This window comes from Eutrema salsugineum, unplaced genomic scaffold, assembly GCF_000478725.1.
Source record: "Eutrema salsugineum unplaced genomic scaffold, Eutsalg1_0 scaffold_8, whole genome shotgun sequence".
NCBI lineage: Eukaryota > Viridiplantae > Streptophyta > Magnoliopsida > Brassicales > Brassicaceae > Eutrema > Eutrema salsugineum.
The window spans coordinates 1,241,962-1,262,664 of NW_006256414.1; the positions used below are offsets into that span (position 1 = coordinate 1,241,962).

General features: G+C 31.7%; 3 protein-coding genes and 1 long non-coding RNA gene across 4 annotated transcripts; 3 read left to right on the forward strand and 1 right to left on the reverse strand.

The window, feature by feature from the left end:
* Positions 1-202: 202 nt before the first annotated feature.
* Positions 203-940, reverse strand: LOC18010306 (ethylene-responsive transcription factor ERF026). Its single transcript, XM_006391726.2, has one exon. It carries the CDS (start codon positions 938-940, stop codon positions 266-268), a length of 675 nt encoding a protein of 224 aa, XP_006391788.1. The 3' UTR covers positions 203-265.
* Positions 941-6,471: 5,531 nt separating this feature from the next.
* LOC18010284 (dehydration-responsive element-binding protein 1E) lies at positions 6,472-7,114 on the forward strand. The gene has a single exon (XM_006391727.2). It carries the CDS (start codon positions 6,472-6,474, stop codon positions 7,012-7,014), a length of 543 nt encoding a protein of 180 aa, XP_006391789.1. The 3' UTR covers positions 7,015-7,114.
* Positions 7,115-13,430: 6,316 nt separating this feature from the next.
* On the forward strand, positions 13,431-15,790 carry LOC112089964. Its single transcript, XM_024160858.1, has 4 exons — positions 13,431-13,637; positions 13,739-13,963; positions 15,353-15,508; positions 15,650-15,790. The coding sequence occupies exons 1-4, from the start codon at positions 13,431-13,433 to the stop codon at positions 15,788-15,790; spliced, it is 729 nt and encodes a 242-aa protein (XP_024016626.1).
* A 114-nt stretch (positions 15,791-15,904) lies between these two features.
* LOC112082131 lies at positions 15,905-16,902 on the forward strand. The gene is made up of 4 exons (XR_002896806.1): positions 15,905-15,981; positions 16,065-16,291; positions 16,363-16,524; positions 16,642-16,902. It is a non-coding gene; the product is annotated as an uncharacterized LOC112082131 (long non-coding RNA).
* The last annotated feature ends 3,801 nt before the right edge of the window (positions 16,903-20,703 follow it).

The following is a 20,703-nucleotide window of genomic DNA, read 5'->3' on the forward strand; positions in this document are numbered from 1 at the left end:
AAAGCCCTAATCCCAAAATTCAAGAACGCCCCAACTTTAGAAAACAAAAAAGAACTCCCCAGAGCCCTAATTCAAGAACACTCCAAAAGACAAATGTGACTAAAACTAATAAGAAAGATTTGTCTTCTTGATTCTTGAAAAATGAAAAACATACAATTTATTTAACAAACCATCTCAAACAAGTGATCATCATCAGGATAAAATAACACAAAGATGATTTCGCATAGAAGAGCATCCAACACAAAACTAAACAGATTTCAATCAATCAATAGCTCCACAAGCTCTCTCCGTCAGAATTCTCCGGCGAATCATCTGACGGAGGAGATCCCATCCACGGCGGAGCCACCATCATCCCCTTTGCCATATCCGCTAGCAAACCAGGCATGTTCAATAGCTCTTCTTCATCCACAAACTCCATATAAGCTGAAGATCCCGCCACATCACAAACTGTTTCCTCTCCCTTCTTTTCACCTCCCTTAACAGCCGCATTGGCAGCCGCAGCCCCAACCGTAGCAGCCGCCGTAGCCGCAGCGATTCGAATATGAGCTGCGGAGGAGGAAACCGGAAAAGGGTAAGAACCGACGGAATCCGGGAAGTTCAAGACGGCTTTTCCACCTTTAAGAGCAAGAGCCGCCACGTCGTAGGCGGCAGCAGCCATCTCCGGCGTGGGATAAGTTCCGAGCCAGACACGTGTTGTCTTCTTAGGCTCTCGGATCTCGGAGACCCATTTTCCGCCCCGGCAACGGATTCCCCGGTAAACCGGATGCTTTTTCCGACGAGAGATGGTGCCGGAGGTAGTGGCCATTAATGTATCATTATCATTACCACTTGTAGTAGAAGAAGAAGCCGCAAAAGAAACAGTAGACGTCGTAGTATGAGTAGTAGTGATAGTAGCAAGTGGACAAGAGTTTTCCGTGATAGGATTTTTAGGGTCACCCATATATATAAATAATATATATATATAGAGATATATATATATATATATGTAAGAAATGGATTAGGGTTTTAGTGAAAAAAATTAGAGAATTAAGGCTTTTAAATATGAGATGAAAGTGCGTGTCTATTGCGTGGGTTTTCCCCAATAAAGTGTGTTTTTAAAGTGTGTTTTGTTTGTGTTTGTGTTTGTGTTTGGTGGGGTTATTTTTAGCTGCAAAAGGTAACAAATATCTATAAATAATATTTTTGAGAAAAAAAATTGTATGGTTTATCAAGAACTTTTATGATGGATGACGATTTAGACATGTACGTTCATAATTTATAATGTAGTTCATATATTATACTTGTGACGATGGATTATAAACGAGATGAGGATGTACAGATTTATACATACAGATTTTATTTATTGAAGTCTGCAGGAAATTGGTTCAAAATGGAATACATAGTGTGAAGAATATTTTAAACCAAAAAATAAAATATTTTGATTCTGGTTCCTTTATTGAGGCCCAATAGCCTAAATATCTCATATTCTCATTGGGTCAGTATGCTTGTAGTTTTCTTTTCTCCATATAGTAAATAGCACAAGAGAAAATAAAATAAAATATGTTCAATGCTATTACTTTTCTCCTACTGTATATAAATGTCATGGAGTACTTTCAGTTGGTTTCACATCAATTACAGGTTAAATTTTTTACAATTTTTTCACATGAAGCAAATAGAATATCCAACTTTTGTATATACAAAAATAAAGTGATGCTAACTTAACATCAATTAAACAAACGATATACATATAAAATTCTGACATAAGGTTATTCAAATATATTTTTACATCAATTTTTTTTCTTTCTAAACGGCTAGTTTAATTTCCTAATATCTCTCATAAGCTTTGTAAGTCCCGGCCCGAGCCATATACGCTTGTTCTTCTTGGGAACTGGGATCTCGGTAACCCACTTTCTGCCTCGGCTCCGGATTCCTCGGTACCTGGAGATGGCTGAGCCTGAGGAGACTTGTGTATTATTAGCTGTAGTAATTGTTGTAGAGCTAGAGAGGCGCTGGAATACGAACGAGATGGCATAGTAGCTGAAGAAATAGCTGCGGCCGGATAAGTTAAAAGCTAGTTCGTATCATATTTAGGAACAAACCAAGACCATATGTGTGCCTATATATTAAACAAACATATAGATTAACCAAACAAAAAAACAGTTAAGGATGGATATTGTACGAGACTTTATTAATGTTTAATATGAACGATGCATAGGGGTAAGTTGTTGTTAACTTTTAGTTTTATCCTAACTGGCAAAAATCTTCCCGTGTCTAATATTAGTGACTCTATAATCATATATTTACTATTGAAATTACACTATATTTCATACAAGGCCGGATTTGAGAATTTGGGGACTAGAAACAATTTAAGAATAAATATTTTTTTTGTGATTTGGAGGCTGAAAAATTCGCAAATAACCAAAGAAAAGTTTTGGGAGCTATAGGCGGATGTTTCATCAGTCTGTCCCCAGATCCGGCCCTGGCTACATATATTAGTTTTTTTTTAAACTAAACATTATGGTATATATATAAATAAATATTATAAAGTGAACTATTTTATATACATAGTAAATCTATATATCTTATATTTACTATTGAAATTACACTATGCTACATATATTTTTTTACGATCTCATATCTATATGTTTTCAGAAAAAAAAATAACGAAAAACATGTATGTATGGGGAAAACCTTGTTGAGTACTTTGACTCTATACGTTTGGGACTTAAAAATGACGAAATGTAACATTCATATGATCAAATTATTTAAATGGTTGGTTTTGAATTTGATTAGGACCAATGATGGTCATTAAATAGTAGTGGGGCAGTCATCTTTATATCTTTTAAACCTATAATATTTCATTGTGTTGAAGATTAATTTATACACATCACGACAAAAATTAAAAGAATAAAAAGATTTATAGACATCAAACTTAGGATCTGGTAAAGTAAATTCTTTTGGTAAGTGTGAAGTTTTGGTTCACCTATATGATTTTTGTTTCAGTATGATTAAGCTTTTATCAACTACATATCATTAGACAATCAGTTTGTTATTTAGTTACTGAGAAGTTTTTTTAGACCATCTCCAGTGAGAAATCTATTTTAAGTCTCTCATCAAAATAATATTAATATTTTAATAAAATTGAATTTTATATTTAAATTTTAGTTTTGAAAAAAAATATTAAATCAATAACAGAAAAACACATAGTTTGAGAATTTCTCAATGATTACCTCAAAGTCATCTTACTCTCTTTTTTTCGTTTTATTATTTTTTATTTTTTTTAATGGTGAGAGATTCTATGAAAAACTCCTACTGCAGATGTTCTTAAAAATTCATAATTATTCAATAATTCGTAGTAGAGTTATCATGATTTCATAGGATTAATCGACTTAGGTGGTGCATATTGTGACGTAGGTCGATCAACAAACAGTCAAGAATGTTTGAAACATTTGATGTGATTACAAAGCTATTGTGACGCTTAATTCAGAAATATATGACTATTTTTCTTCTAAAGTATTTTGACAATTATCAAATAATTGAATTTTATACAATCATATTAATTATATTTGGTTTTATTGGACATCAATAAAGCATATCGAATTTATTTTCTCTTTATTTTGGTTTACTTATTGATTTTTTACGTGCTTTTAATTTGATACTAGATTCTAATCCGTGTGTTCACACATAAATTTTTTTATTTTTTTGTTTATAAAAATTTGTAATATAATTTATATTTATTTTGTATTTAGATATAATTTATTTTTGTAGATTTAATTTTTCTTAAATAAAAAAAAATGTTATCATATAAATGAATAAAAATATCAGTTATTTATGTATATAACAATGTAATGTTAATTGTAAACTTTTATTATTATGTAAATTTTGAATTACTTAAATCAAATTCAAATAGATACATCTAAATTTTTTGAATTAAATATAAATACAAAATAATATATTTTTTAATTAATACTACAATTATAAAAACATATATTCAATCCGTTTGATCATATTATTGTATGATATAAATATTTACTATTTTTAATATGTGTAATTTTAGACTGATTGATTATGATAAAAAATACAATAACATATCATATATCAAATCCAAAATAATCTAAATAAATATCTAAATTTTTGAAATTACATTTAAATATAAAAATTTTTGAATAGTTTGAAATTAAATTAAATCTAATTTATATATTTGAAAATTTTAAAGTAATCTGAATAAATATCTTAATTTTTAGAATTAAATATATATATATAAACTTTATTTTTAAATAATATTGTAATAAATTGGGATAATTTTAAAACTGTTTTTAAACATAATTTATTAAAAAACTTTAAAAATGTTTGGAGCAAACACTAAAAATACTTTTGTTTTAATATAATAAAAGGATCAACTAATTAAGTCTGAGAGAATTCGTTACTTTACCCTCTCACGAAATTGAAAACATATTATGTTAGAACCAGAACATTTCAAAAACTTGTTTCAATTGTAAGTGAAGAAGATTACATTCGGAGTGAAATGTGACCGACCAAAGTATATTGTGATGTATATCTCATATGTTAATTGATAATTTACGGATAGCCAATCCTCTTAAATACTAGGTTTAAACCCAAGAGTCCAATATTTGTTTGGGTCTAGATTTCTTTTGATAGGTTTTTGGCCCATAGTTGTGTAATTAACACGTAATAACTTTCAAGTTAATAATCAAAGAAAGCGAAGATGAATGAACAGTGAAAAATGTTACCCCCACGGAAAACCCACGTGTTATTCACAGCTAGTTTTCCTTAATCGAACACGTGCTCAAAATTCACCCAATAAAAGGTCACGTGCTTAAAATTCAGTGATGGTGTGTGTTGGTATTATGTTTCCGATTGCGTTTTCCCTTATGTACCAAGTAGTCAGAATTGATCCGTGATTGAATTGAGTAAAAAATTTGGAGGAATAAAGCTATTTTGTGATTAATGCGATAGAAAATCAAAATCAACATGTTCTCAAAGGACTCTTATACAAAATGTTTGATATAGAATTGTCATAAGTTTTGAAAATTTATCGGAGGCATTGAGGTTTGTTTTGTCGTATACAATTAGAAGATCTTTTCAAAAGATGTTAGCTACGCCTACACCTACACCATCAGAATAAAATTAATCTAACAAAGCAAAATAACAGATTCTATTAATATGTTTGCATGAATTTCACCTTTTTGTTCTTATCATTTTCAATATATGACGCATTTAAATTCCTAAACTTTAGTATAATGACTTTATAATACTGAATTAATTAAAATCACCGAAGCAAATGACTTCAACTAAATTTAGATATATTCATCTTTTTTGTAAAGGGCATACCAATATATATATATATACATGTTCATACATATATATATATTGTTTTAACAAATATTAATAGATATTTAGTCATACATGTTCTGTGGTTAGTGGTTACTAGTTACTACTAATGTTAATCATCGCAAATGATTTAGAATTTAAAAACAGTGAATAATTATTTACAGCGAAGTATAAAAAAATTAAAGAATTCCTATATATAGAGTATTCATTTTCAATACGTAGTTGACGAAGAAATAAAAAAAAATGATAAAAAAATATTGGAAATACATATCATTATATCAATAAATGTTAAAGAACAAAACATAAATAGAAATATAAACTTTATACAAATAGTATTAATATATATTTGTGTAGTGAATGGCACATAGTATATAACTTCATTAATAAAAAAGAATTTAACAAACAAAACATTTTAACGATTAACAGCTAGTATTATACAAATAAAATCATTATAAAAGAAAAAAAAACAGCTATTATATAAATAATGACGTTATTATTGCCAGCATTAATCTTGGGGCTTCATAAGAGGATATCTTTAACCTGTCCTACGCGTGTCCGCTTCGTACTTAGTGGATCCCACAACAGTAGCCTATATACTCTCTTCTCACTTCACTCTTCTTCTTCAACCAAAAACAGAGCAAACTCCATAAAACACAATTTCGAGATACGTTCATACAATTCGAGGTAATCTCATGAGCTTCCTCTTTAGAGTAAAATACAACTATCTTGAACACGTTAAAAGTTTCAAACATTCTGTTTTTCAGTATTTGTTGCATTATGTTATACTCTGTTTTTAACTGTGTTTCAAAGTCAAGTTATAATCTTGAATTGAATTCAGTTTAATTTTTGAGAGTTAGTTCGTGTAAATTTCGCCTTTTACAGATTCATAACTCGGAATCCGTTGAACTTTTGGGATTTCTGTTGTGGTTTTACTTATTTTCCATTTTAGTCTGTTTAAAGCTATGATTCAAACTCAAGTAAATTTTGGATTTATCTCCATTTAAAGAATCAAGTATATGATAGTTCGTATGAATATTAAGTTTTTAACATATTCTAAATCGGAATCCGTATAAAATTGATTTTTTTTTTAATGTATATATACTAAACATTCGACTCTGTTTCATTGAAAACAGATCGGAAATGGAAAACGACGACATTTCCCTGGCGGAGATGCGACCGAAGAAGAAGCGTGCAGGGCGGAGAATTTTCAAGGAGACACGTCACCCAATCTACAGAGGCGTGCGGCGGAGGAACGGCGACAAATGGGTCTGCGAAGTCAGAGAACCGATTCACCAGCGTCGAATCTGGCTCGGCACTTATCCCACGGCGGAGATGGCTGCGCGTGCTCACGACGTGGCGGTTCTTGCTCTGCGCGGGAGAACCGCGTGCTTAAATTTCTCCGACTCCGCTTGGCGGTTACCGGCGCCGGAATCCATCGATCCAGACACAATCAGGCGCACGGCGGCGGAAGCAGCGGAGATTTTCAGGCCGCCGGAGTTTGGCGATGAAATTACGGTTTTTCCCTCGTCCGGTGGTGGCGAGCTTGCCACGTCGGAGGAAGGAGAGGGTTTCGCCGGAATGATGATGAGGCTCGCGGAGGAGCCGTTGATGTCGCCGCCGAGATCGTACATTGATATGAATACGAGTGTGTACGTGGAAGAAGAAAGGTGTTACGAAGAATAGTCGCTTTGGAGTTACTAAAATACGTATTTATCGATACGTATATTAATGTATGTATGTAAGTATGTGGTTTAAGTTAGATTTTCCCGGGGTTTTTGGTGGGTTTAAGAAGATCCTTTGTGGGAGGAATAATTTTCTGCAAAAGATTCTTGGAATCTTTGGTGATTGTGTGGGTTTACTTTTTTTTTTTTAGGTGAGGCAAGCTTTGCTTTGTTTTCGTATATTTTGAAATAAATGGGCTTAGATATAAACGAAGTCCAGCCCATCTTAATGAATCATGTTGACTGTATTTTTTGGATTGTACCTAGTTTCCCTAGGTTTTTACCAAAAATGTATCAGTAGTATATAATGTTTAAAAGTTTTATTACAATAATAATGTAAAATAATCAGTTTTTTTCATTGATTTTAAATGTCGATTTTTTCTTCTCATTTTTTTGAACATATGGATCAATTTTGAATTTTCTTAATTGTGAAAAAAGGTAATTTATAGTTATTCAAACAAATGTGTTAGTTTAAATTATTATTACTGGTGTTTTCAATTTGAAGTCTAATACTGTACTTTTTTCTTTACCAGCGGGGGGCCTACTTTAGTTATAGATGTTTTTACGCTTTCTTTTTTGTTTAAATAGTTTTCTACATTTCTGCGCTATATGTAGTGAGAAAATAGAATTGGGTCCCAAATCCCATTACCCATTGGTCTTGTATTTAATTCGTGAGTGATAATCAGGTGTAACAAAAAAATAATAATAATAATCAGGTGAGCATCCTATACACCACGTACGTCTGTATATCTTTTAGTTGTACAACCTTTTTTACACGCCCATTTAATTAAATATACAGTAAAACCTCTATAAATTAATAATGTCGGGATCATGATATTTTATTAATTTATCGTGATATTAATTTATCTGTAAATTAATAATTATTAATTTATAGAAAAAAACTGTTTTTTTGCCTATATTTTTTAAAAACTTCTTTGGAAAAATGTTATATTTTAACATTTAACATATCTCATAATGTAAATAATAATAATTAACAATCATAATTATCGCAATAAAATAGTTTTTAATACTATATCGGATTGTCCATGTAAAAATATACACGTTCATAAGTTTAAAAGTTATAAAAGAAAATCATGGCTACTATCAGTATTATAGATGATAAAATTGAAGATGACACTACAATATATTTAAAAACATTTACAGGTTAGAAAACCAATTATCACATCAAAAAATCATCATAAATTTTGAATGTGTATCTTAAAACACCAATAAAAACTACTTATAGAATAATTAAAGAGATAAGATCCAATGAAATTTCAACCTTAAGTAAAAGTAAACACATTAGTCATATTTTAGAATATTATATTTATATATATTTGCATAAATATATATAATTATTAATTTATGTTTTTGTTGGGACCATATATTTACATAAGAGTTTAAAAAAAAATATTATCTTATTATCTTATCGAATTTTATGAATTTTTACATTGGCCCGACTTGGGACCAGTAAAATTTATTAATTTATAGTGATTATTAATTTATCGAGTATTAATTTATAAAGGTTATACTGTAAGAAGAACGGGTTTCAGAACCAAAAAAAAAGATATAAGAAGAACGGGTTTGTGTTTTACCAGTTTTACCACATTCTTCATGTCTTCCATCGGTTTCTTTCTGATTATTTCTTTGCTATTTTCAGCTTTCCTTTGTGTGTTAGAGAATTTATTGAGTTTTTGAGAAATAAATGGTAACCCCCGAAAAGCCGAAGATAAGGCTGATTCTTTTCTGTTTTAACCGGGGATAAATGATGTATTACGTGAAGGTCTCAATTCCCAAAGTTACTGTTAATTAAATGTTTTCATTTTTCCTTTTTTGCTGTTGCCAGTTCCTATATCCAAATTGGATCACCCAATAGTCACAAAAAGGATCATCACACCAATAGATAAACGTCATCTTAATGTTGATTGATAAATCTAAGTATTCAACTCACGGTATGATCCTTTTACTTAGTATAACTTTCATGCAAAAAATACCTTTTGCAGAAAGCTTATCCCTATAAAGCGACTTTTAAAACAACAGCTTTCCAGAACTTTATTATTTTACTTTTAAAGACTTATATGTAGAAATGTGTCAATCTAATTTTGTTTTCCTACACGCAACCATGCTGTAACTAACCAGATTGGCCAAGACGGGTTCTAGTTATGCGGGTTCTGGATTAAATGGTTCAAAACAGATCAATCATGCATATTGATATAGTACGAAATTAACTGCTAATAAAAAATGATTAGTATGTTTTCTTATAACATTTTCATAGAGAAAAAATGATATGTTTAAGAGATAAGTTCTTAAGATCATCTTTAATATATTACTTAATATTTTACTCTTAAATAGATTTGATTTATTTATATTTTTCAAGTAACTATCGCATTTTTCTATTTTATTTAATTTTATAAAATATCATATTCAACGGGGATAAGAAACTGGAGAGAAAAACCTGTAATAAAATTAAAACTTGTATTTAACAAAATGATAATCCTGAAACAGCTCTTTTTTGTTTTAAACAGAAATGACATAAAATTTATCTACTATCATTTTTTATCTTGGATAATTAGTGATAAAACTAAAAATAGCTGACAAAGTGACAAGAATAGTGACATGGAAGAGAGGAGGCGATCAGTTACAGCATCTCCAATGTATTCTTTAATTTTGTCTCCAAAATAAAGTAATTCCAAAAGGAATTTCAGTTTCTCTTCAATGTATTTTTCTATTTTCAACTCCAAAATGAATATTTTAAGTATATTGTTTTTTTATATATTTTAAAATTAATTACTAATAATACACTTTATTTATAAAAATTACAAATGAACATATTCAATTTTTCTTTCTTTTTAAAATTTTTATAAATTATAATATTATTTTAAAATTCAACCATTATAATATTAAAATAATATTATATAATATTTAAATAACAAAATAAAATACATTCTTATTTAAATATCACCATTTGTGTTATTTTAATTTATACTTTTTATGTTCTATCCTTAATTTTAAATTTATCTATCTTTCATTTTAAATTAAATATATATAATATGAAAGACTAAATTATAAATAAAATATAGCTTTAACAATTTATAAAAAGTGAAGACCTAATTTATAAATTAAAAAATTCAACTGCAAAATAGAGTTGAAAATGGAGTTATTCTATATTTGGAGAAAAAAATGATATTCTCCCATTTTTGAGGTGAAAATGGAGTAGAACTGAAGAATTTTTTTTTCTAAAATGACATTTGGAGTAAAAGATAAGGTAAGATTGGAGATGTTTTTAGATCATTGAGAAAATCAAACAACAAGTATGTTGATTGAGTCAAGATTAATTTGATCTCTATTTTTTTATGTTTTCGCAACTTTCAATTTACTAATAAGTTAAATTGGTCTTTAATTCTAGGAACCAATCAACCACTTCTCCGTTCTCTTAAATGGTAGGATTGTGATGATCATGTTCAAAATACCAAAAGAGATATTTAGTATAACTATTCAAAATAAAGCTTTAATTAGGTTTAAAGCTTATTGTTCTTGAGTGTTCTTGGCTTTGATCAGGTTCAAAGTTCGGGATAGTTAAAAATTACAAACCAATATTAAGATTAATTTATAAATTTTACATTACGCCAAATTTGACATGTTCAAATGAGACTAACCAAATTTTATAGTTATAAACAAAAAAATTGATTTTTGATCTAAAGAAAAAAAATGGAGTTTTTCACCAAGTACAAAACCATCTCTAACGGTCCCTCATTTTGAGTGAAAACATCAAAAAATAAGGGAAACTCTTCTCCAATGGTACATCATTTGAGGGAAAAAATGAGTTTATGAACAGTATTACATCAAATTTGAGGGAATACTATTCATTCCCTCATTTCACTTTTTAGTTTTGTATATTTGTGAAATGATCCTTATAGTTTTACATATATCTCATATATATCTAAACAAAGTTTTAAAATTTTATTTACTGTACTATATTATATAAATTTATTTCATTTTAAAAGAAAAATTAAAGGAAACTATTGGAGATGCTCTAATTCGTTACTAGACCACCTCTTTTGGTTGACTGGTTATCAATTATTGTGCACGTTCTGCTATAAGTTCTATCCACAAATTGAAAAATAATACTACGTACAACTCTATAACCCAACTTTCTTTCGTAGCAAATTGAATAATCAATTTAGTCTTGTTAGTTGATTTTTAAAAAAATACTATATCAAAATCCTCTTTAATTTTTTTTTTTTAAATAATATTGAAAAAAAAATAATTCATTTTCACATCGACAGACCAATTATTAAAGCAAAGTTCTTCTTATTTTGTTGTGCGGCGATTGGGAAAAGCAACCCTTCTCATGTATTGTGGGCCACGAAATCAACTTTGCTGCCAAGGGTATGACCTGATTGGCTATTTCATATCATATAAGATTGGCTACAAATACTTATATTGGTTATAGATTAATTAAAGGGTTTCGTGTTCCTTACGTTTTTTTTAAAACTCAAAACATACTATATATCTTATTGAAAACGTGATGGTGTTGCGTATTGGCTTCCATTTAAATCTGACTCCTTTCCAGAATAATGACGGTACAAAGTGATGACAATATGTATAACGTTTTTCATTTTCGTTAATGCAAAAGTAAATGAAAGTCCTCACATACGCAATGGGATAATAGTAATGATGTGGCAGGCTTGAGATTTATTAATTTTTATTTTTATTATCTTTTCTAATTATTAGATAATTTGAATTTACAAAGAGAAATTAACTATATCTACATAATTATATGCACGACGAACTAAGAAAATTCAACTCTGTGTGAAATTATATCACTATCACTAAACAAATCTTCCGCTCTACAAGTAAACAAACCAGATTGTTTAAGAATATGTTAGACAATAATACTACGAAAACAATCTGATCTAACAAACATTACACTACAAGAAAACAGTTAATTGGCGACGACATTTAGCGACTGATTTATCAGTTGCTAAATGTTATGACTAATTGGCGACTGATTTGCCTTCAATTTACGTCTCATATATTACAGTCGGCAATTACTCGCTAATTAGCGACTAAGTAAAACAGTCATAACTTGGTCAGTATATAACAATTAATTTAACGACTAATTTAAGCCAGTCGGAAATTGGCGACTACTTTGTGACTACATTTCGGCCCAAAAAAAAAAAGTTAACAAACCCATTAGCCCAATAACCACCCTTAACAATCGAGAATCGAAACACTTAGCAAAAATCCCCAAATCTTTTCGACAAACCCTAATTCCCTTTCTTCTTCCAACCCTGAAATCTCCCCAGAAATTCCCAAATTTAGCGACAAAAACCCTTGATCCCAGATATCTTCAACCATTAGAGGATGGGTGGTCGTGGTGGAAGGAAGAGAGGACGAGGCAGATGAGGTGTGGCATCGTCGCAAGCCAGAACGTCGTCGCCTCTGCCAAGTCGTTACGACTTCACGCCCTCGCCATCGCCGCCGGTTGTCCCCGCGCAGCAACCGTCAGTATCCGTGAGGGATTATCCACCACCGACGCAGTTGTTCCCGAACTCGCACAATCCACATCGAGGACCAGAGTCTCGATCTCACGAGCAACCATCTCCACGCGGTCAACAGCAACCTGTCTCTCAACAACAACCTTCTCGATCTCACGAGCAAGCTTCTGACGCTCAAAATTATCCATCCGAAGGTCACAGTGTATTTGCGGAAGAAGAAGAAGCTCTATTCCCGGTGAATCTCGCGGAAGACCAGCACCAAATTATCAATGCCTTGCTCACTCAATCTGGCAGGGAAGCATACACCACAGTCCTCTCTCCCATAAAGAAGCCGAACACAACATGGTATGATTTCAACAAATCTAATTGCATAGTTTATGGTTTTTTGGCTAGAATTGTTATGATTGTTTAGAATTGTTATGGTACTTAGCTTAGAATTGTTAGAATTGTTATGGTACTTAGCTTAGATTTATGGACTTGGTCTATGAATTGTTATTAACTGTTTATTTGCTTATCTTAGTATTGTTATGGACTGTAACTGTTTCTTTGCTTTGTTGTGTGTTTACAGGTTTGGGCGTGACAAGTCTTCCCTTACTCGGAAGATAACAAAATTTTTCTGTAACAAGTTTGATGGTCCATTTTATAGCTGGACATGTGTGCCTTGGGAGAGACAGGAAAGATTCTTTGTTGAATTCGCGGTAAAGTTCTCTATCCATATTCTCCTTTTTTGTGTTGATACATATGAGCCATTTGTTTTTTATTGCTCACTAACATCATCTTCTCTATTTTTTTGGTAGAAACCCACACCTGGGATCCTTTATTAACCGGTGTGGTTCAAGAAAGGTTTGAGAGAGTATGTCTCCTCCGGATGAAAGACATGGTCAGCAAGGTTAGGGCTTCTCGAGAACAACCAAACTGGATTGGCGATACTCTTTGGAAACAAATGACAAGTATTGGGACACTGAAGAAGCCAAAGAGAAGAGTTCCACCATCATCAGCTGCTCGGATGTCTGAGCGTAATGGACTTGGTCCTTATGTTCACTTCTCAGGGCAGAAGTCATGCCTCCAAATCCAACAAGAAATGGTAAGTATATCAATTTTTAACTTTTTCATAAGTTATATATCATCTTTAGTCAGAGGAGAATGATGGGAAGTAACTTTTTCTTTATATTGTTATCATTTCAGGAAGAAGAGTTGGGAAGACCGGTGAGTCTTGGTGAAGTTTTCATCAAGGTTCATAAAAAACAAGATGAAACGTTTGTAGACCGAAAGTCCAAGAATGTGGCTGACGCATATAGGAAGAACCTGGAATCCAAGTTGGCTGACCTCGGGATAGACTCAGAGACTTCAGATGGTACTTCACCATCGTTGGGGCTAACCATAAAAGAGGAGAATGAGATTTTTCTTCAGGTAAAGTCTTCTTTTTTTTATTTTTGATGTGTTCTTTTATATTATGCTTTGCTTCTATAAATTTCAAGTTGTTACTTTGTTTGATGCTTTGATGTTAATATATATGCATTAATGCTTTGATCCTTATTTTGTTTTTGCAGTCGACTTTCATAAATGAGCGAGGAATTCCTTATGGAATTGGAAGTCTTTCAGAGACACACACTACAAGAAAAACGAGTATTGATAGCACATTAACATAGCATAATTTCTATAACTGCTATTAAAGAGGATATTTCGGATTTAGATATTCTATTATAGCATTTTAAACACGTTATACCGAAATTTCACTAAGCGGGAACAAAAAAATAACATTTGGAATCTAAATTCTGTGATGAGCGCCAGTACTTAGGCAAAAAGAAAAAAAATACTAAGTACCCCAATTGTGACTCTTCTTTTTATATTGTTCGGAGAAGAACAAAAACAAGTTATTTGGAAAAAAAAAAATTCTCTTTCGATAAAGCAGCTCGTTGTCCCTCCGTCTCCGATTTCCTCCTCCACCGTCTCTGCCGTTATGGCTGAACCATCTCACCACATCCTCCTTCCTCGCCTTCTTCTCAGCCTCCTTCTCCACCTCCCGTTCCCCCGACCCAGCTAACCTAAACCCTAACTCATCTCCGATTGAACCCACCTCTCTCAATTCGCCGCCGCCGCTTCCACCTCCATCCTCCATAAAGGGTATTGAAACAACTCACCCCTTTTTTCGCATCTCCTATTCTCAAGAGCTGATTAGGGTTAACTGTAGATTTTGGGTTAAGGTTCCTGGACGGCGATGACGAGTTTCCTCTCATGAGCTTTCTTCGATCCTGTTCAAGAGGTATGGTTCTCAATACTTTGTGGGCTTTTGACATTGAGATTCTTAAATTATTCAAACCGATACTTATACCGAGGATTTCGAGACAGACCACCCAATATTCAACCTAAGGCAAATGCTTAAAACCTTCATTATGATGGCCAGTTGTTGTATTTCTCGCTAATAGCCTAATAATATGCATTATTTTCATTTTTCTTTGTTGATGTTGAACACAAAGCGTTGGCAGTTGATTCAGATGCGAGATTTATTCTTAAATGATCGCCTAACAGATCTTTTTAGTAGCTTGCAGAGAATAAACTACTCAACATCAACTCCTTCGAAGTCCCTTGCGACAACATTATAGGACGTTTGGGTTTAATTAGGGCAGGATTCATTAGTTAGAAGCTTTTAATCTCTGGATTCAAAGTAGTGATACATAGATTGTTTAAAGCTATTTGATTTCAGTGTATAAGCGAGCAAAAGCTTAATGATTTAGTGTTTATACACATATATGAGGGTTTGATAGAATTTTTTTTTTTGATTTTGGTTTGGCTTTGTAGGGGCTATTTGAAGATCTCAAAGCTGACAGGACAGAAGACGACCAGGTTAGGCTGTTCCGGCCTGACGAAAACGCTCTTAGTATGCAAACAGGTGCTGATAGGCATTGTATGACACCACCTTCTGTGGAGCAATTCATCGAAGCAGTTAAGCAAACTGTACGTGCCATCAAGAAATGGAATGGGTATGGACTATGGACCAATGTGTATCTCTATTCCAATCGATATGATTCTTGATCATCGTTTGCTCTCATCTCTAGAAGCTCCTCACGGGTTTTATGGCTTTTTTTGGTGTTTTAGGTTCCTCCTCCGGGTAAAGGAGTTTTGTATACAAGGCCTCGGCTAATAGGGAGTGGCGCTATCCTTGGAGCAGCTCCAGCACCTGAGTACACGTTCCTCATTTACGCATCTCCCGCAGGAGATTACCATAAGGTGAGTTAGTGTTCTGCTGTTTTATATATTTGGTGAAATAAAATCTGCCGAAAGACTCTCTAAAGCTGAAATGGTAACGCCGGTGTTTCTTTGTTGTAGGTATGCACAGGCCTGAACCTTAAAGTTGATCATAAGTATCGCCGAGCCCATTCACTTGTTTTCAGAAGCGTGGATGCTTATTACTTTTGTTTCCATGAGATGTAGGTCACTTTAACACTTTTGTTGGAGATCGATCTGCTTATGTGTTCAGTTTAATTCTGATTTTGCTTGTGTATTGGATTAGGTGATCTGGTGAAGATGCTTTTGAGACTGCAAAGAGTTGACGTTTCTTCTTCTCCTTAATCTCATTAGCTTTTGGTTTTAGTTCTTATTCCTTCTCTCTGTTCTTGAGAGTTTATTAATTTTCTGAATTTTTTGTTTTGCAGAAAAGAAGAATGGTTGTAATATTTTGACCACGTTTAAGCAAAACGAGAGACTTGAATCAGTTTCAGTTACATCTCATCATTACAGGTTTGATTTCTTGGTCCTTTACATGAATAATACTTTGTTTAACACTCTTAGGACGATTATTATTTGCACAGTTCATCAAAAGCAGGTTTTGGTTACAATAAACTTTTCTCTAGAAAAATTGGAACGTGTTTTGGATACAAGATCAAATCTGGTGGAGTTTTATATTGGACAAAAACAGAAGAGGGCAACAACTGCTGCAAAAACCGGTTGCAAGATGATCAAATCTTTTTGAGGTAATTTGTTCATTTGGATTTTGGTGCAATTCTGAAATTATACCTTTGCTTGATGACTTTGGAGAGTTAAGTAAACAGATTCCCAATACATCAATATATGGTTTTGGTTTGTTGCAGTTACTGTGTGTGTTTGTTGCTTGGAACTGCAACTTATGGCATTGATTCTCTCCCAGGCTAGGCAAGCTCTTCTCACTCAAAGAATTGCTTCAGCACTTCAAGCAGCCATGATGTTAAGACCACGTTTTGTAAGACATTTGGTATGATGTTTAAGACTTGATGTTTTGTAAGACTTGTTTTTAATATGATGTTTGTCCTTGTGATGTTTTGTGTAAGACATGTTTGGATGTTTAATAAAAATAAGAGTGTTTTAAATGCAAACGCTGGTTTCTTTATAGATTTGGAAAACAGGTCTCTCGGTTTGAAAATAATTTTGCAAAACTACAAGTCGTAATAATAAAAAAAAAAAATACTAGAACACGTTAGTTATACAATAGCCCGGATAAAGTATTATAAAACAATATTCTATAGCCTAGAAAAAGAGCTACAACACGTTATACCGTAGCAAAAAAAAAAAAGCTACAAGAGATTAGTCTATAGCAACAAAACCGAGCTACAAAAGTCCATATTATAGCGTCTAAAATGAGCTACTATATCGTCAATAACAACACAATTTCAACGCTATAATAAAAGTACATAATATAGCACAATCCGAAAACGCTATTGTATAGGGGTCATCCTATTATAGCTCCGGAGATCACATCGTTCATCGAAACGCTATTAAATCGATATGATAGCGCTAATCGTGAGCTAACAATGTACATCTTTCTTGTAGTGACATGTCAATGGAAAGAGGAAATGCCCAGGAATCTCTTCAACATACAAGGGAATGGAAGAGCAGCTACAAGAAGCTCATCGCAAAATAGAAGAACAAGCGGCTGAGAACTCCAAGCGTGAAGCAGAGCAACAAGCCAAGCTGGACAAGTTATCTATGGTGGAAAGGTATTTGACTGAAACTGATCCAAAGTTCATGGATTTTTTGGCTGCAAATCAAACTCTTCCAAGTGATCCAACTCATGCACCTACAAGCTCTGATCTGAACCCAAAAACATAGGTTTTTCTACGTCTCTTTTTTTAAGTATCTCGGCTCTTAAGACTCTTTTGAACTTATCTCAATGGTTAAATATGTAACCATTTGATCTTTGGTTTTAGTAACTTTTGGAACAATGGTTGTATGTCTATTTTTAAAACAATGGTATTATGTAATATAATGACTTTTTGCATTTTACATTTGAATGATTTTTTTTGCTGTTTAATTGTTATTTAAAATGTAGAATGGATTCAAATTGTCAGATTAGGAGAAATCAAATCGTAAAACTAAATTTTGTTTTCATTTATTGAAGCCGTTGCAATGCAGTCGTAAATCAGTCGGATCATAGTCATAAATTCGTCGCAAAACAGTCATTAAATTGCACCAAATACCATTCAATTATTGAACCATATGGTCGCCATTCAGTCGTAAATACGTCGCAAAAACAGTCGTGATTCAGTCGCTAATCTAACGACTTATATGCGACTGATTAACTTCGTCAACAGTTAGTCGTTATTCAGTCGGTATTTGGCGACTGATAAGCGACTAATGTATTTAGCGACTCAATATTAGCGACTGATGGTATTAGTCGGAACTCGTCATAAATGTAGTGTTAGCAACTAATTAGCAACTGTATATGAGGTCACTAAATCCCTGTTTTCTTGTAGTGTTAAAATATGTTAGATATATATGCTTATTATATTTGAATTAATTTAGAAAATATATTTTTTGCAAGGCGATCCTAACTCGTGAAGGCTGTGAAGGCTAACTTTTTGAACCAATAAACATGTCAAGTTTTGTCCCTAAAACCTATCTATTGCCACTCTAATTTGTTCTAATGCCATACTCCAAAAGATTACAATAAAGGTATTGATACAACCAGTGTCGTTTCCAACAAATTTGAGATCTTGTGCTACTAATCTACAATAGACCTTATAATATATATTTTTAAAAAATATTTATATGGTAAACTTATAAAAAAATTTACCATATAATAGATAAGAGTGAAAGGTGAGTAAAAATTATTGAATAATTAATTTAATAATTTCCATGAACAATGATTATTATTTAACATTAAACATTTTAACCATCAAAAATAAATGAAAAAATATATCAAACACCAAATATATATATATATATATATATATATATATGTTATAAACCAACTAAAAACAATGAGAATAAAATTAATTATGACAAAAAAAACTTCTGTAAAAACTTTCTATTATATTGACACTCGAAACTTTCTACTAATCTACAATAGATCTTATAATATATATTTTTTTAAATATTTATATGGTAAACTAATAAAAAAATTTACCATATATTATATAAGAGTGAAAGGTGAGTAAAAAATGATTGAATAATTAATTTAATAATTTTCATGAACAATGATTATTATTTAACATTAAACATTTTAACCATCAAAAATAAATGAAAAAATATATCAAACACCAAATATATATATATATATATATATATGTTATAAACCAATTAAAAACAATGAGAATAAAATTAATTATGACAAAAACTGTAAAAACTTTCTATTATGTTGACACTTGACACTATATGTTGTTCCTAAAATTTGTTTATATTTTTTCCATAATTTTTTTAAAAAACAAATGTTTTAAAAACTATAATAAGCCTCAAATCATATTGGGTCATGTGTTGTATCCTAGGTCACACGTGCTAAGTGTCGGCCCTGGATACAACATTCCAAAAGCTTTACGCCCGACTACAATTGAGATCTAAGACTTGGTCTTAGAGTATTTCCAAAGCGCTAGAAATACAAATAATTTGCCCCATATTATAGTCTATCGACTCTATCCTACCCTGATCTTTGTCCTTTGGGGTTCCCTAACATTTATACTTTGACAAATCAGTTGATTTTCACAATTTATAGGAAGAAGAGAGAACGATAGCCAAGGGCATTATTGCAGATATGCGAGCATGGCAAGAGGCACACCACTATATCTAGTCAATATTCTTGTTCCTCCAGAGCATGTTTAGTCGTGTGGGTGTCTTATGTGGCACGATCAACTCATTGGCATATTTTTTTTTGTCTATAAGAACATTTGTTGCTCTTGAAACTACTTCAAAGGTTAAAGTTTAGGCAATAAACCTCAGCTTTCAAACAAATTTTGTTTTCTTTCCTAAAATAGATTTAGGAAGGTGATGATGAAAATTAATTAAACAGAATCTACTAATTGTATAGTTTAATACTTGGGAAACCTGCTAACGCATATTCTAGCTATTTAGTGGAAATTGAAAGAAAACAAAAACATTCGATCGATATCTGCAGTTCCATTAATTGTTTCCCTAATTTAAATGTGAAAAGTACTGTTGGTGTTTAAAATACATTGCAAAAAGGATGTCCTTATCGATGTGAATATATATATATATATATATATACTGTATATATATATAATAAATTATAAATCCATGGATAATAGAGGGACACACTTGACAGGGAACAATGTATATAGAGAAAGATACGAAAATCATGTAGTGAATGAAACCAGAATCTTGATATCACTATTTACAAGTTGGAATACAAAAGAAAAAGAGAAATTGAAACTGAAAAGAAGAAAATACCTGCACATCAGAGAACATGAGATTCTAGTGGGAAATTATAGGTTACTTTACAAAAAGCAGACCCTTCATATTTTTTATTCGCTGCCACGATTTGCTAAAAACTTCTAATTAACTATATTCTTATCTTGGGTTAAATTTTTTTCTTAAATTGATCCATATAAGTTTATAACAATTTTGTTTTTCAAAATTAGTTAACTAAAGAATACCAGAATATAAGCGAATTCGTCTCATCAAATGTATGATGCATGAAATTCCGAATTGGTAAGTGCACCTTAGAAATTGACAAATAAGTGAAAAAGATATAAAGGAATATAAAATAGCGAATATGTATTACCAATTGTCGATTTCATGTTGATGGTTTGATCAGGTTCCAATGCAAAAAGAAAGAAGGAGCGTAGAAACTACGCATCTTAAATTTGGTTGACTTTTTTCTTAGTAAATATGAATGAAATTACGACTAAATTTTTTGTTTAACGAGTATAAATTTTAGGTAGATA